The sequence below is a fragment of the Ailuropoda melanoleuca genome, chromosome X, assembly GCF_002007445.2.
Source record: "Ailuropoda melanoleuca isolate Jingjing chromosome X, ASM200744v2, whole genome shotgun sequence".
NCBI lineage: Eukaryota > Metazoa > Chordata > Mammalia > Carnivora > Ursidae > Ailuropoda > Ailuropoda melanoleuca.
The window spans coordinates 110,447,104-110,463,530 of NC_048238.1; the positions used below are offsets into that span (position 1 = coordinate 110,447,104).

Below are 16,427 nucleotides of genomic sequence, written 5' to 3' on the forward strand. Positions count from 1 at the left end.
GAACCAGGGCTTCCATTCAGGACTCTGAGCAGGGGTAGTCCAGGTGAGCCTGAGACGTTTTCTTAGGACAAAATTAAGAAAGTGCTCAGGGGTGGTTCTATCCATTAAGCGTCTGACTCTTGATCTCAGCTCAGGTCTTGATCTCAGGGTTGTGATTTCAAGTCCCACGTTGAGCTCTACTCTGAGCATGGAGCCTACTTAAAAAGTGTTCAGAAACTAATGGGAATATGTCAAAAGGACAGAGGAACCAACTTCAAGAACCCCCACTGGCCAATTTGGGACATTTTAAGCCTCACAAAAGACAATAGTAGTGGATTTTAATACATTGAATAAAATAAGAATCCATGTGTCTGTGGAAATGCTAAAAAGAAAAATTAGAGGAAGGGGAACATCTACATTACAGAGGAATGCCAACTAATAAAAGTAAAAAGAATGCTGGAATTAGGATTTTACTATTTTGCAACCAGTATGTTAGTAAGTGTTCCAGGCAAGAATCATCACTGACTGTTCCAGATTCAAAGAGACAGAAGAGATATGAGGACTAAATATAATATGATCCATGATTGGATCCTGGATCCAAATATAAAAATGCCATTAAAGGACGTTATTAGGACAATGGGGGAAATTTGTATATAGACTAATTATTGGATAAGAGTGTCCTATCCTGTTACATTCCTTGTGTATGATCATTGTTTAGTGGATTTAGGAGGATGTCTTTGTTAGAAGATACACAGTGAAGAGTTTAGAGGCAAAGTGGCACATTGCCTACGACTTACTCTCGAATAGTTTCAGAAAAAAATCATATGTCTGTGTATCTACACAAAGAAAATTATGGCAAGATATTAATAATCAGTGAATCTAGGTACATAATTCATGATTGTCTTTCTTTTGGTAACGTTAATCTATTGATGATCATTCCTAGATCTTATTACTTAGTGAACATTTCGTAAAATGATGACATGCTATCATTCTGTCTTTGTTTCATAATTCAGTTCTTTGCTTGACCATTTCCCTTTACTCATTAGTTTATAGAATGAATTCTTATTCTTACTCATGATCAAGTTGTCCCTTTTTTGACCGTGAGAGCCTCTTCCGGTTGACTCTTGAGTCCTTTTAATAGGACCCCAGGAGTCTTGGCTAGCTTCCTTACTTTCTGGTTTGACAAGGTGTTCCTGGCTCTTCCTGTCTGTTTTCTGCGCCAGATCTGTAATCAGCCATTGCTCCCAGGAGTTCTGGTTCCTTTTAGCAGTAAATTAAACGGACGTGTTTTCATTCCCTTTCAGCTTGCTCTCCTATATCTATTTTTACAGAAAGGAATACTCCTGTGTGTTGGCTATTTTCACTGTCTTTAATGATGTGGGACTAATTCATATGATTCATAATTTATATCTATGAGCTCATTTTCCCAGGAGTTTTACCTCCAGGTGCCCTGAATTGTCACACACCCCCACCCGCATGGTGCACAGAGGTACAGATATTGCCGTTTTCTGCATCGCACAGGTTTCTCATACCCTAACCCAGTGTTTATTGGGTACAAGTCAATGGGGGGGGGCAATTGAAGGGACAACATGGTTTCCATCCTAGGTACTTCTGTATTTTTTGAAACTTTTACAATGAGATGGATTTTTATGTTAATTACAGAATTTTAAAAGGGCAAGACACCTACATGGCACAGATTGGAGAGTGGGAATGTGAGGAGGCTGTTTACTTGTCTAAAGCAGGAGTGATTTTTTTTTGTCTTTGTTTGCTTTTCCAGGATCTGTACCCAGCTCTGAAAGGCGTAAGCACAGTTTTCCACTGTGCATCACCCCCACCATCCAGTAACAACAAGGAACTCTTTTATAGAGTGAATTATATTGGCACCAAGAATGTCATTGAAACTTGCAAAGAGGCTGGGGTTCAGGTAAGGGGAAAACTGGAGTGAGTGCTGTCAGGAGCATGTCATGGCCCTTTCTAAGTGTGTGGGAGCCAAGATTCTTCTTCTCTTCCTGGGCCTAGCCAGGCTTGCTTCCTAAAGTGTTGTGGAGATCCTAGAAACTGAATCGCATTTGCTGCTGGGCCAGTTTGAGCTGCATCTCGATAGACCATCTGAGGACCCTAAGACTTATTAGTCTTTGGTTAAAGAGCCATAAAATGTCGATATTGCTTATATTTCTTTATTGTGGTTAAATAAATGTCACAAAATTTGCCAATTTAACCATTTTTTAAATATTTTATTTATTTGACAGAGAGCAGGAGAGCACAGGCAGGGGGAGAGAGAGAACTAGGCTCCCCACTGAGCAGGGAGCCCAATGTGGGGCTTGATCCCAGGACCCTGGGGTCATGACCTGAGCCAAAGGCAGTCGCTTAACTAACTGAGCCACCCAGGTGCCCCTTAGCCATTTTTTAATTTACAGTTCAGTGGCTCGAGTACATTCACATTGCTGACCTTTCATCTTCCCAAACTGAAACTCTATCCCCATTAAGGAACAGCTCCCCACCCCCTCCTTTCTAAGCGCTTTGCACCCACCATCCTATATTGTTTCCACGAATCTAGAAACATCAAAGAAGTGGACTCATGTGGTATCTGTACTTTTATATCTAACTTCTTTCACTCAGCATAATGTCTTCTAGGTTCATCCATGTTGTAGCATGTGTCTGAATTTCCTTCTTGTTTACTACTGAATAACATCGTGTGGATAGACCACATTTTGTTTAGCCATTCATCCATCAGTGGACGCTTCGATTGTTTCCACTTCTGAAAAAGTATTGTGAATCATGCTGCTAGGAACATAGGTATATAAATATCTGCTCCAGTCTCTGCTTTCAGTTCTTTTGGATAAATACCCAGAACTGGAATTCCCGGATCATACAATAATTCTATGTTTAACCTTTTAAGGAACTGCCATTCTATTTTCCAGACCTTGCCTCTCTTTTCAAAGAAAAATAAACTATTTACTTTTCACCAATAGAAACCTGTTATAACTCAGACCTGAGGGGATATAAATTTCCACCGTGTCATAGATCCCTGCTTTGTTATAAATGCTGGTTCTCAGGATCACCTTTATGGGGCACTCGGCATCATCGGCTGGCCCAGCAAGAACAAGTGGGGAAGAAGCTCTTCAGGGCTCAGTGCCCTGGAAAGGATGGATCATGGTCAAAACCACCCCTTATGCTTTGCAAATGACAAGGTACTTTGCCCTGTAGTTGTCACCTAGTTTGCTCCTCGATAGGTAACCAGGAGCTACTAATGTCACTTAACGGTGGAGGAAACAGATTTGGAAGGCTAAGTGATATCTCTTTGCTAGTAAATGAAAGGTGGGATTCAAGTCAGACCCTCTGATGCCAAATCCCAGATTCCTTAGTCTATTCCATGCTTGTATCACTAGAGCTCTGTGAATTTCACTGCTGCTGTTTTTTAAATGGAGTAACCTAATTATCCAGAAAAGATTCAAGAATAACATAACACTTATAAAATACTCACAGCATTTAAGTAACATTACCAGTAGAGTTGAAGTTCTGCGTGTATCCATTCTCGATGCCATTGCTGTCCTTCCCCGTCCACGGGGAACCCGTGTTCTGAATTCGGGTTTATCTTTGCAGTTTGCTCCATGTGCCGCCAATGTAAGTTACCAGTTTGCGTGTTTAAAACTTTATAGAAATGATATATTGAATATATCTTCCTGCAACTTGCTTTTTTCCCCCAACATTATGTTTCTGAGATTTATCCATTTTGCGCTCCCTCTATCCCTCCTTCCCTCTCTCTCTCAAATAAAAAAGAAAATGGGTTTTCATGTTGTATTTAGGAAACATTTCATAACACTGAAATCAAAAGATTATTCAACGTGGGGGTTTTTCCCCAAAGGTTTAAAATGTTACTTTGCACATTTAAATCTTTAATCCACCAGGAATTTGTGTTTGTATATGGTCCGAGGTAGCTATTAAATTTTTGTTGTTCATCACCATTTAATCTGTAATCCACCCTTTCCCTCCTGTTCAGTGCCCCATCCAGCACATCTCAGGTGTTGGTGCCTTGCGTGGGTCTGTTCCCAGCTCTCTCTTCCGTTCCATCAGCCTCCGCCTGTGCCCATGCCACTGTGTTCTGCCTTCACTAAGCAAACCTTAGGATGAATCTCAGTAACTGCTAGGACGAGTCACTCCCCCAACCATGTTCTTCAGAATCTGCTTGGCTATTCTTAGCCCTTTGCTCGTCCATCTAAATTTTAGAATCAGCTCGTCGAGTTCCAGTTGGAATTGTTCTTGTAATTGCATCAAATTTAGAGGCAATTTGGGAGCATGGATACCTTGCCGGTATTGAGTCTTTTTTGTATCCATAGATATATAATCTCTCTCTTGGATGCCTTTCAGTACTTTTATCCTTTACTTTAGAAAGGTTTTGTACATCTTCTGTTAAGTTTATCCCTATGTACCTAATTTTTGGTTATTGAAATAATATCTTTCATATTGCATTTTTAATTGCTAATGCATAGAAACACAGTTGGTTTTTGTATATTGATTTTGTACTTGCCAGTTCCGCTGAACCCTAACTGTAATATTTTCTGTATATTCATGTTTTCTGTGTAGACATTTCCAACATCTGTGAATGGTGATAGTTTTGTTATTTCTTTTCAAATTATTTCTTGTTTGTCTTAACCCACCACGCTTGCTAGGACTTCCAGTACAATGTTGAATAAAAAGTAAAGCTATGATTTGAGCTAATGGTGTTCAGTGTTGCATGTGCTGCCCTTAGCCAGAGGGCTGGAAGCTGGGACCCTCGTAAGAAAGCATTTCCTTTCAAATAGCATTTCTCAAGTGGGTGTGTGTACATGTTCTGACATGCCAGGGTTGGTCTCAGATCACAAGGCATCTCTTTCAGACAGACATCTCGCTTAGAGTTTGTGGGCTATCCTTCTCCCTTGGGGAATCATTCCCATCCTGAGATACCAGAAATAATGGAAGTTTGTTCCATCTCTCAGTAGTGATAGGACAGAAAAAAGGTGAAATCCACTGTTTTAGAATGTAATAGAATGTGTCTTGAATCCACATAGCTACAGAAGATGGTGATCTTTGAATTTTTTTTAAAAGATTGTATTTATTTATTTGACAGAGAGAGAGACAGCCAGCGAGAGAGGGAACACAAGCAGGGGGAGTGGGAGAAAAAGAAGCAGGCTCCCAGCGGAGGAGTCTGATGTGGGGCTCCATCCCAGGACTCTGGGATCATGCCCTGAGCTGAAGGCAGACGCTTAACGACTGAGCCACCCAGGCGCCCCGTCTTTGAATTATTTTAAGAAGGCCTGAAAAGCAAAGCATTGCAGTAAATAATTTATAGTGTGCCTTGCATGTGAGGGTTGCAAACAGGTGCCATTTGATTTTCTTTTATGTATGACCATTAGCTTGTTTAAACAATGATCATGTCTTACCTGTATTTTTTTAATCTTCCTTTCTCCTCTGCCAGAAACTCATTTTAACCAGTAGTGCCAGTGTCATCTTTGAGGGTGTCAACATCAAGAATGGAACTGAAGACCTCCCTTATGCCATGAAACCCATTGACTATTACACGGAGACAAAAATCTTACAGGAGAGAGTATGTACCTGGGAACTGGTTGAGTGACAAGCAAGTTCCATGAATATCTGGATGGTTTAGATTTTTAAGAAAAATATTTATGAAGTTAGTGTTCTCAGGCCTGCATACCTAACTTGGGAAGTAAAATTTGTGCTGAAATTCAATTTTAAAAATAACGACAATAGCTTAAGGTGACCAGACTCTGCTCCGAGTATTTTACGGAACTGCCTCGTTTAAACATCACAGTGACACCATAAGGTGGATGCTATTATCATCATCAGGTTATAGATGAGGACAGTTGATGCACAGAGATTCAGTTTCTTCTTGATGCCGTGCAACACTCAGCCTCCGTGCCATGCAAGGTTACTCAGTTGCCATAGAAATCAGAGTTAATTTATGGTGATCGCAAGCACACAGGCAGAACTCGAGCTTAACACACAAGTGTTTTCCTTTGAACACGTCTTCCTAGTGGCACTCTTGCCCCCCTCCCTTATTTAAATTAAACAGTGAAAGGATCTTGCTTTATTTTAAGGAAATGTACTTGATAAGGTACTGATTTCCACTTGGCAAACCAACTTTGCCAGGGAGCACCTGGTTTTAATAGCAGTCTGTGTTGACTAACAGGCTAAGTCTTTGAACTCCAGGGCTCTAGGGACCCTGACAGCAACTAGCGCCAGGACTAATGTCCAGGGAGAATATTACTGTAAGGACATAGTCACTTGAAGGCCATGGATGCTCGTTGACCACAGACAGCTTGCCTTAGCTGGGAAAGCTGTAAGCACCTCTCCCAGGTGTTTGCAGCATGTCGCATCCAGTGAGCTTGCGTTTCGCAGTCAGCACATATTGAACTAGAGCTTAGTGCTGAATTGGTGTGAGTTCTACTGAGCTGCCTGAGAGCCAGCTGCCTCCCATCTGTATGCTATCGCTCCAGGTCAGAAAGTTCCAAGAGAACTCGTCTGCAGGACACACAAGTGCCCACACAATCCATGGGTGGAAGCCTGGCCTTTTGTAACCTGGAGTCCTGTTTCCAGGTTCTGCCACCCTGCTCCTTGGAGCACAGAGAGCCAGCCTCACCGAGAGCTCCCACCGCCAGGACTTAATCCAAGAAGCGCTGGTGCTTTAGCTGGGCCCTGTGTACCCTCATCCAAGGCACTGAGACTCCCACCTCCTGTGCTCAGGAGCTGCAAGTGACAGCCATGGCTCAGACCATCGATGTCTCACTTGCATTGACTTTTGGGTGCTCGACTAAGCAAAGCCTGTAAATGCCTGCAACAGTAACTCTCCTGGAGCCCCTTGGCAGCCACTATTGGCACACAACTTGCTGTTGGCTTTCAGACCTCTCAACTGATAATAAACTCCATCAAGTAGCTTAAAGTCACTGGGACCAAAATGTATACAGGAATTTTACCACTATAAAGTAGAAACCTTAGGTGAGGTAATACAATAAGTATACTTATCAAGCACATACTTCCTGAAACAGTTGACAGAGTCATCTCATTTAGTCAGTGCACAGCCCCATCCAGGTGGGAACTGTCATGTTCCCCTTTTTACCAATAACATAACAAATGATTCAGGATGTTTTGTTACTTTTGAGGCAAACCCTGTTTTTACTTTAAGCCCTTAGGTTCTACTTTGTACACACAGAACACATCTAAAGACTTGACCTGTTTCTCCTAGGCCCTTTACCTTCTCCGTCCCTTCTTCCTGGCCCACTTGGGTTCGTCCGAGTCCCTTCCTAGGAGGTGGTACTCAGAACCAATCAGGACAGCTCAGGACTGGTGGAAACAAGCACGTGGAGCTTAAGGCAGGAGGGGCAGGAGGCTCATGGCTAACTCATTAACTGGAACCCTCAGATCTTTTCCACAAACTGCTGCCAAGGCTCATCTTTGTGCATTTTAGTCTTTGAACCCAAACCCAGGCCTTTCTCTTTGATCATATTGTTGTGGTGGTGGTGGTTGTAAGTAGGCTCCATGCCCTATGTGGGGCTTGAACTCACAACCCTGAGATCAAGAGTCATATGCTCTACTGACTGAGCCAGCAGGGGCCTCTGATCATACTGGTTTTGACCCAGCTGCCTCTCGTGTGTCTTCAGATTTGGGTGGTATGGGCGGAAGGGATAGAGAAGTAGCCTCCAGTTATACCAGAGCAGAAGTCAGGCTCTGTGTCCCCTGCTGACACGCCCCTTCTGCTCTTTTTTACAGGCAGTCCTGGGTGCCAACGATCCTGAGGGGAATTTCTTAACCATGGCCATTCGCCCTCATGGTATTTTCGGCCCAAGGGACCCCCAGTTGGTCCCCATCCTCATTGAGGCAGCCAGGAAAGGCAAGATGAAGTTCATGATTGGGTAAGTTGGCCCACAGTTGGTCTTCTCCCTGACCCCGGACAAGCATCAGTCTTGTTTGGTTGGTTCTTTTCTAATGCCGCCTTCTCTGCTGCCCTATGTGTTGGTTTCCTGGGGCTGCCACAACAAATGACCACAAACCAAGGGGCTTAAAACAACAGGGATTTATTCTTTCTCAGTTCTGGAGGCGAGAGGTCCGAAATCAAGGTGTTGGCAAGGGGGTTCCTTCTGGAAACTAAGGGAGAACTTGTTCCCAGGCCTTTCTCCCCAATTCTGGTGGTATTCCTTAGGTTGTAGACAAGTCACTCTAATCTCTGCCTCCGCCCTCATGTGAGCATCTTTTCTGCGTGTCTATATCCAAATTTCCCTCTTATAAAGATACCAGCCATTAGATTTAGGGCCTACCCTACCCCAGTATGACCTCATCTTAACTTGATTACATCTTCAGAGACCCTATTTTCCAATAAGGTCACATCCAGAAGTTCGAGGGACACGTGAATTTGGGTAGGGCACTGTTCAACTTAGTACACCATCACGTAGCCTGGGAAAATATTTGTGTCCCTTTTTGGAAATTGAGGAAATAGGCTCAGGGAGGGGGGAGACTGGCACAGGTTCAAGGGCCAGACCTTCAACTCTCCTTGGATCTAGGAAGGCTGGTAGAGGTGTTCACATTCCTTCTCAAGGAAAGTGCAGGTGGCAAGGCCTTTGTGGGTGGTGACAGCCTGTGGCTGTTTCCCCAGTACACATTTGCCTCCCTTTTTTTTTTTTTTACCTTGCCACATTGCCTCCCTGCCTATTGCTTTGCCTCCCTACTACCCTGTCTGCTTGCTTTGAGGGATTGGAAAGAGATGGTAGAAAAGTGTGAGGCCAAAGCAAGCCCTTAGCCCAGAGTGTCCTATGGGGAGTCAAAGAGCTACTGCTCAAATAGAAGCCTAGAGCAGTCCATACCTGTGTGGGCCATGCCAGGATGGGGCAGACAGGGCACTGGGCTTTCAGACTCCTCGCTCAGCCCTTACATCTCCCACTGCCTCTGAGGGCCCCAGGAATCCTGGCCCCTGCACGTCTTTAACAGTGGAACCATGCCCCGTATGCCTGCAGAAATGGGGAGAACTTGGTGGACTTCACCTTTGTGGAGAACGTGGTGCACGGACACATCCTGGCTGCAGAGCACCTCTCCCGAGATGCGGCCGTGAGTGGGAAGGTAAGGCACCTGCTTCTCCTGCCCTGTGCACGTTTGCCCGTCTTTGGACTGTGTGTCCTTGTGATTGGATTCATCGGCAAATTGCCTTTGTGATCCTGTGTCCTGGCTAATCTGATTTAGGATCCCATTGGTCCAAGGTTGATCCCCTGTGGTAAGGAGTGTGGTGACATTGCAGTGCCAAATCCCTTGGGACAGCCCAAATTTGGAGCCAGTGAGCTGGGATTGACCAAGCATTCAGGACCTGGTTCTCCATGTAACGTGACCTGGATGCCCACTGTGGACGTGACTGCTCCCAGAGGGTCCCATGTACATTTGGTGGGGTGCTTGCTACTCATCTTCCCTCCCAGTCATTCTGGAAATCCCTCCATTTGTCCCCCATTGCCCACCCTTGCTCATGCCTCTCACCCCTCTGGAGGGGTGGACGTATCTCAGTCTCCTGGCATCTGGCACCTGGTGGGCAGGATGGACAAGTCAGGGGAGGTGAGCCCTCATGCAGAGAGGGGAGAGCACAGTAGGGTCCCCTCACCCTCTCCTCCCATTCATAAGGTCCTCCTCTTCCTTTTTTCTCACTGCTACCTTTGGAGCCCCCTCTTTGGGTCTCATTTTTCTCCTGGACCTCTGCTGTTTTCACACTCCTGTAACACTTAGGGTGGTGGGGGTCAGGTGGGTATATGGCTTTTGCTTTAGACCAAATACAGCACATTTGAGAAATGGCATGTGACCTGTTGTTGCATCTGAAGATAAGGAGTTTTACTATGATTAACATGATTATTAAATTAAATTAACGAATATACCTTCCTGAGTGCAATCTAAGCTTCACTTAAAAATCCTGGCCCATAGATAAAACTCACCTTTCCTGTCTACACCTTAAGGATGCCCATAGCTCCAAATCAAAAAAGCATCTTTGCCACTGGTTGACATTTGCAGATTGGAGGTGCTGGGTGGGCAGGCAGGGAGAGGCCACTAGCTTCCCAGAATATTGGTTCCAGGCTGAGCCAGCAGCTTATGCCTGAGCTCCAAGTTCGAAGTGTGGCCTGCCCACCTCTCCAGCTGGGGAGCATTTTCTAACTTCTTGTTCTCTCTCCAGGCATTTCACATCACCAATGACGAACCCATCCCTTTCTGGACATTCCTGTCCCGCATCCTGACAGGCCTCAGCTACGAGGTCCCCAAGTACCACATCCCCTATTGGGTGGCCTACTACCTGGCCCTCCTGCTGTCCCTCCTGGTGATGGTGATCAGTCCTGTCATCCAGCTCCAGCCCACTTTCACACCAATGCGTGTCGCACTGGCTGGCACATTCCACTATTACAGCTGTGAGAGAGCCAAAAAGGTCATGGGCTACCGGCCACTGGTCACCATGGATGACGCCATAGAAAGGACCGTGCAGAGTTTTCATTACCTGCGGAAGGTCGAGTGATGCACCCGGAGACTGGGCCCTCTCAGTGCATTCCCGGGCTACTAACTCTCCCCTATGGACCAACAAACTAACCTCCTTCAAGTGAGTTTCTTCTGGGCTTAGGTCTCCTCCTGCCAATTAGATGAGAGCACACCCAGCTGTTCCATGACCACAAGGGTGGAGGAAACAGCAGGCATTTTTCCCATCTGTCGGATCAGATTTCAGTTTCTTAAAGCAGGCAGCTTCATATCCTACTGTTTTGTGTTCTTCTTCTCTCTCCCTCCCCCCCACCCTCACCCCTCCTGTCTCCTGGCTTACTTATCATTCCAGCGTCCTTCTACATAATCGAGGAAGCTGTAGGGAGAAAACAATCCATTTGCTAATCGATGATGGGAAACTAGATTTATACTTCCATGCAAACCAATACCAGAGTAGAAGCCACAGACTATTCAAGGAGCCGCATATTACACATACCCTAGAAGAAAAGCAGAAGTTTTAAACACATGGTGAAACTTCAAATAGACACAATTTAAATCAAAAGCTTTTTAAAAGCTTAAATAATTGTCACCGCTCCCCCCACGGGTCCCTAGAGGGAAAAGACTTCTGGTTGGTCACCGCCTGACACGTTTCCACGTTCTCTCTTCAGTACACCTGGTGTGCCTGCCTGTATTGTTTTTTCATAAAACATTCTTTCATGGACATGTCTCTCTCTCTCTTTTTTTTTAAAGATCTTATCCATTTATTTGCCAGAGAGTGTGTGCACACGAGAGAGAAAGAGTATAAGCAGGGGCAGTGGCAGGTAGAGGGAGGGGGAGAAGCAGGCTCCCTGCTGAGCAAGGAGCCTGATGTAGGACTCAATCCCAGGACCCTGGGATCATGACCTGAGCCAAAGGCAGACACTTAACCAACTGAGCCACCCAGCCACCCCAACAGTTCTCTCTTTATCAGTGGAGCCCCGTTGTCCTTTTTAGTTGCAAGGTGATAGTGTGCCCTAGCGGCCTGCCATTTCAGCTATGTAGCTCTTCTTCTAACATGGGACACGGGGCTGGTTGACAATAAGCCATTGAAGAGGTCAGAGAGAAGAGCATTCTTTATCTGCTTGGAGTTTGGGCAGAAACTCCATGAGATGATGCAGAAAGGGCTATTTCTCTGCAGCTCACACTCATAGAACCCTTCAGGCCAGTTTCCAAAAGGCAAAGCACATAGGATTCAGTGTTCTCTATTTTCTGGTGATGTTCTGCTTGCAGAACCTGGTTTTTTCCCAGACTAGTCGAAATGTAATGTTAAAGACTTCTGTTTTCTTCTCTGCCTTTGTCCAGGGGTAGAGAGGCAGCCGAGGACACTGGAATAAAGTGAAGATGTTATACATGCCATGAGGTTTGTGTGTTAGGGACAGCACGCCAACTTGCGAGGAGACTGTGCAAAGCTAATGGGGCAGGGGAGCACAAGTAGAAGTAAGACATGGCCTTTGCCCTTAAGGTACTTAGAATGGAGGAGCTCAAGATGTGTTCAGAAGCCCCTGTAAAGCAGACAGAAAATGATGTACATACCTGAGACAAGGTGGTGTAAGTTCAAGGAGGGGAGACCATCAAAGAGGCTTCCAGTGAGGAGGTGACAGCACTGAATTGGACTTGAGGAATGGATAAAGAGTCAGTAGGTGGCACTTCAGGTTGAAAGGTCAGGTTCAGAGTCAGTGGCTTGTTATAATTTTATTAGCAGTGTGTTGTCTGTCTCGGATTCAGTGAAGTACAGGAGTGACCAGCCTGGCTTGGGGTTGGGGGTGTGGGGTAGTGGGAGGTCAGGTTGGCTGAAGACATAAGCAGGGCTGAGGATGCCAAGCCAAGAGGGCTAAACTGTCTCCTGTAGACATGGGAAACCATTGACAGTTTATGCAGTGGAGGGCAAAAATCAAGAAACTTATTGTTGTCACCCTTTGTGGAGCCTGGGAGATCAGATAGGAAGTGACAAAGGTCTGAGTGATGGTGCAGCCATGGAAATAGAAATGAGGACTTAGCGGAAGCACCTGGAAAGGACTCAGAGCTTGCTGCTTGATTTCCTATGAGGAGTGGGAGGGAGGAGGAGGCCAGGGCGTAGGACTGATAGATCTGCTTTCAGAGCTGCTAGGAGGAGACTCTCAGGCCTGAAAGAGTGAGGCTGGCAGACCAAAGTGCCCTCAGCTTTATCCTTCCAGCTCCATGACTGTCCAGGTATGCCACGTTTGCTGGGCGCTGCCTGTTTTATTCACAGTCTGGAGCTGATATTGCAGTGGGAACACCCTCCCTACCCAAGACAGCTTTTATGGCTGCTCCTTGCTCTGCCCTGCAGTCCTGACTCAGACCTATGTCACCCCCATCTGTTTGGAGAAAGTCTGCCTGCCCAGAAGGCATAGCCTCTGCAACCCCCTGGGAGCTCGTTAGAAATGATAGGGCCCCACCTCAGACCTATTGAGCAGAGACTCAGTGGGCCTGCCGCTCTGTATACAGGCCCCACCCATAGTTCCAAACCACCAAAGTGGACTCCCACCAGGCCACCAAGTCCATCTAGAACCTTGCCCCGGCCATTGCAAGACTGAACTTGTCCCACTCACCATCCGAAGTCCCCAGGCCACTCCAACCCATCCCTTTTCTGATGGCTGATAACTTTGCAGCACACTTCCCTAAAATGACATCCTGGAGAACTGACCTAGGCCTGCACCTCCCTCCCCCGCCCTGTGGCACATCCATCTGTAGAATCGGGCTGGAGGGACGGCAGTTGTCTGCCAGTTTGAGGACAGCTGAAAGTCCATGTTCAGTTCTGCATGTTCATTGGGGAGGTCTCTCATTTCAGTCCCTCTCCCCTCCCCATTGATACTGACCTAGTTCAGCACTTGGCCCTATCTGCACCTGGGTCAGGTGTACTGGAACAGCCAAACTGATCTGTCTGCCTCCCCTGATCTAGCCTTTATGTATCTCCAGGTTATCCTTCCTAAAGGAGACCTAGATCTGTCCCTCCTCTGTCAAAAACACTTCAGTAGGTCCTAACTTTCTCTTGAACACCTTCTGCAGCCAGTTTATCACAACCTGGTCTCAGCCCACCTTTCCAGCTTCTTCCACTGGGCTTCACACTTGTGCACCAGCCAAACTGCTCATGACCTGTCAGACATCCCCTTACTCAGGTTGCCTTGGCTCCCTGCCGTGTCCTCTCCTCATTATGTCCCCAAATACAGAATGGCAAGATCCCTTTCCCCACAAAAGTCTGCCTGATCTGCCCAGTTGGAAATCATCTTCTTGTTCTGGGCTCCCAGGCTGTAGCTCTCAGTCTTTGCTGTATTCAGTGTGTTCCCTTGGTGTACTTTTTCCTACCCTCAACAGGCCAGGAGCTTCTTGAGGGCAGAGCCAACCAGTGTCCCCACAGAGTGGGTGCTCAAGAAATATGGGTAACGACCTGCGTGGCCTGAAATCCTAGAGTAACAGCAGCAACAAAAGGAAAGAGCCAGTGGGACTGGTTGGAGCAGAGGTTCCAGGCCTGGTATTCGTGTGTGGACTTGGGAGTTCTGTGAACCCCAGGAATTGGACACAGCCTTGGGGACATCCATGCATGTGTATCTTTTGTTGGGAGAGGGCACAGAGCCGTGGTTACCTTTTCAAAGATGACTGCGGCCCAATACAAAATTCAAGCCAGTGGGGTGGGCGCCAGCAGCTGTAGGGAAGCCTGCTTTTGAGGAAGGGTCCAAGGGAGACAAGCAGAGGGAGAAGAGGCCAGAGTAGGGATCCCAGGCTTCATTAGCATCTTCATCTGCATGTGGTCATGGACCAAGGGGTGGCTGTGGCCAGCTGTCCTGTCTATGGGTCCTTGCCTGCCCTCTTTGCACCTAACCCCAGCAGGCTAGCCTGTAAGTTCCCCGTGGCTCCTCAGCTGCATTCTCCTCTGCACAGCTCACCTCAGGGTATCTGGTCCTGCTGGGCCTGCAGCCTCCTTTTCTTTCAAACCTCATCTCCAACATCATTTCCTCCTCACAGCTTCCCCCCATGGTCTCTCTCTTCTGGCTTCCTGCAGAGCCCACCCTGCATTGCCGTCAGTCACTGGCTTAGCTGTCCAGATCTCCCAACAAGCCACTACATTCCTCAAGGGCCAGGGGCTTTTGATTTGTTTCTCTACCTAGTAAGTGTGACCAGACTGAAAGGGCATTAAGAGGACAAAGCGACTAACACCCACATTGACCAACTGGGGGAATCCCAGAGAGAAGAAGTCATGACCAAGGGCACTCAGACAATTAGCAGAGCCAGGACTAAACCACAAGCTCCTTATCCCCTAGGCCAGTGCACCGCACATACCCATCTAGATTCACAGCAATGGCGCTCATCTGGGGAGGAAGGGACACAGGCTCTAATCTCAGGCTTTGCAACATAAAGGGCTGAAAGGACACAAAGAAGAGTTAGGAATAGAGACAAAAAAGAGGCATGTTGAGAGGCACTAGAACCTTCCATCAGTAACATGTACCCCTTTTCCCCAGCACTGCCTAGTTGTCAATTATGGAAGACTCCAAACCACAGTGGACCCAAATTAGAGCCTTCCCTTTGTCAGGTCAGTCTTTCACCCATTCAGCCCCCAGGAGGTGTGTTCATATTAGCTCCTTCGGCCCAGAAAGCTTTCTTGAGTGACCTGTGTAGGAGAGAAAAGGGGGAAAGAGGGTGAATGCCTCTCAGCCTTTCCCTGTACTGCAACTGTTATGAGACACCTTCTGTAGTGAGTACTGGGAGACACACACACCACTGGCTTTATTCTCTGTGGGGACCATCAATTCGGAAAATCTTAACTGAGCAGCTGCTAAGTCCAAAGGGATACAGAAGTGACCAAGATAGAGCACTTACCCTCAGAGAGTCCCACAGAGAAAGTAATAACCCAAGTGCTCTTTGCCTTAAGAACAAAGGTCCACGAACTGAACTTCTGGTCAAATCCTGTTTTCCTGTTCTTTAGTCAATAAAATATTATTGGCACACAGCGACATCCATTGGTTTATATATTGTCTATGGCTACATCCATGCTACAATGGCAGCGTTGACCAGTTATGAACAGAGATCATGTAACCCACAAAGCTTAAAGTAGTTACTACCTTCCCCCTTACAGAAAAAGTTTGCCAACCTCTGCTTAAGAGTGACTGATAGGGCAACAGGCACATGAAAGATGTTCAACATCACTCATCATCAGGGAAATAGACATCAAAACCATAATAATACACCACTTCATACTCATGAGGATGGCTACTTTCAAAAAATGAATGAATAAAACAGGATGAGTCCAATTTGGCCAGCTTGAGAAGATAAGGAATGGCATTCCAGCTTCCAGGCCAAGGGAGCCACCATGGTCTGTGACTGGAAATGGTAGGAAATGAGGTTGTAGGGGTTAAGGAGTTGGACTTGATTGCCCTCTGAAGAGTGATATGGTGGCTTTTGTGTTTGGATGGTGGAAAGAGTTCAAGGAGAAGGACCAGGGGCAGGCACCACTATAAAACCGTGGCTTGTGGCCCCTTCCTCCATCTTCAGAGTGCATCACTTCAGTCTCCACTTCCATCAGCCCATCTCCTCAAGAGGTGGACATTTTGGGGAACAATTATTCAGTCTACCACAGCAGCTAAAAGGTACATGAGATCTAGAAAAGCACTGCTCAGGGCTTTTCAGCAGGGCTGGAGTTTCCTGGTCCTCTAAGTTTTGCCTAGCAAAACCAGTCAAGTGTGAGGTTCTGTCTGAACCCACGTGTAAGGTAGTGAGATGACTAAGGCATTGGCCAGATATAATTGTGTCTGAAGCCTGCATGGAAAGTATTGGGTCCTGGGTACAAGGCAGGCCTCCAGCTGGAAGGGGGCCAGAGGACAGGCAAGTCCCAATAGGCTCAACAGTCATGAATCTAGGGAGGGGCATCCCCTCACCAAACTGGCAGGGAGAAGCAGGCCCCTGGGTAAAGTGCC

At 46.5% G+C, this 16,427-nt stretch overlaps 1 protein-coding gene across 7 annotated transcripts in view; it reads left to right on the forward strand.

The window, feature by feature from the left end:
* The window catches only part of NSDHL (NAD(P) dependent steroid dehydrogenase-like), a 30,686-nt gene extending 19,504 nt beyond the window's left edge, over positions 1–11,182 (forward strand). For all 7 annotated transcript variants that reach the window (XM_019792892.2, XM_011216804.3, XM_002930084.4 and 4 more), the window contains 5 exons: positions 1,757–1,903; positions 5,435–5,563; positions 7,744–7,886; positions 8,982–9,084; positions 10,172–11,182. In XM_019792892.2, the coding sequence (XP_019648451.1) occupies positions 1,757–1,903; positions 5,435–5,563; positions 7,744–7,886; positions 8,982–9,084; positions 10,172–10,504 (855 nt within the window). In that variant the 3' untranslated portion in view covers positions 10,505–11,182. The remainder of the gene's footprint in view (positions 1–1,756; positions 1,904–5,434; positions 5,564–7,743; positions 7,887–8,981; positions 9,085–10,171) is intronic.
* The last annotated feature ends 5,245 nt before the right edge of the window (positions 11,183–16,427 follow it).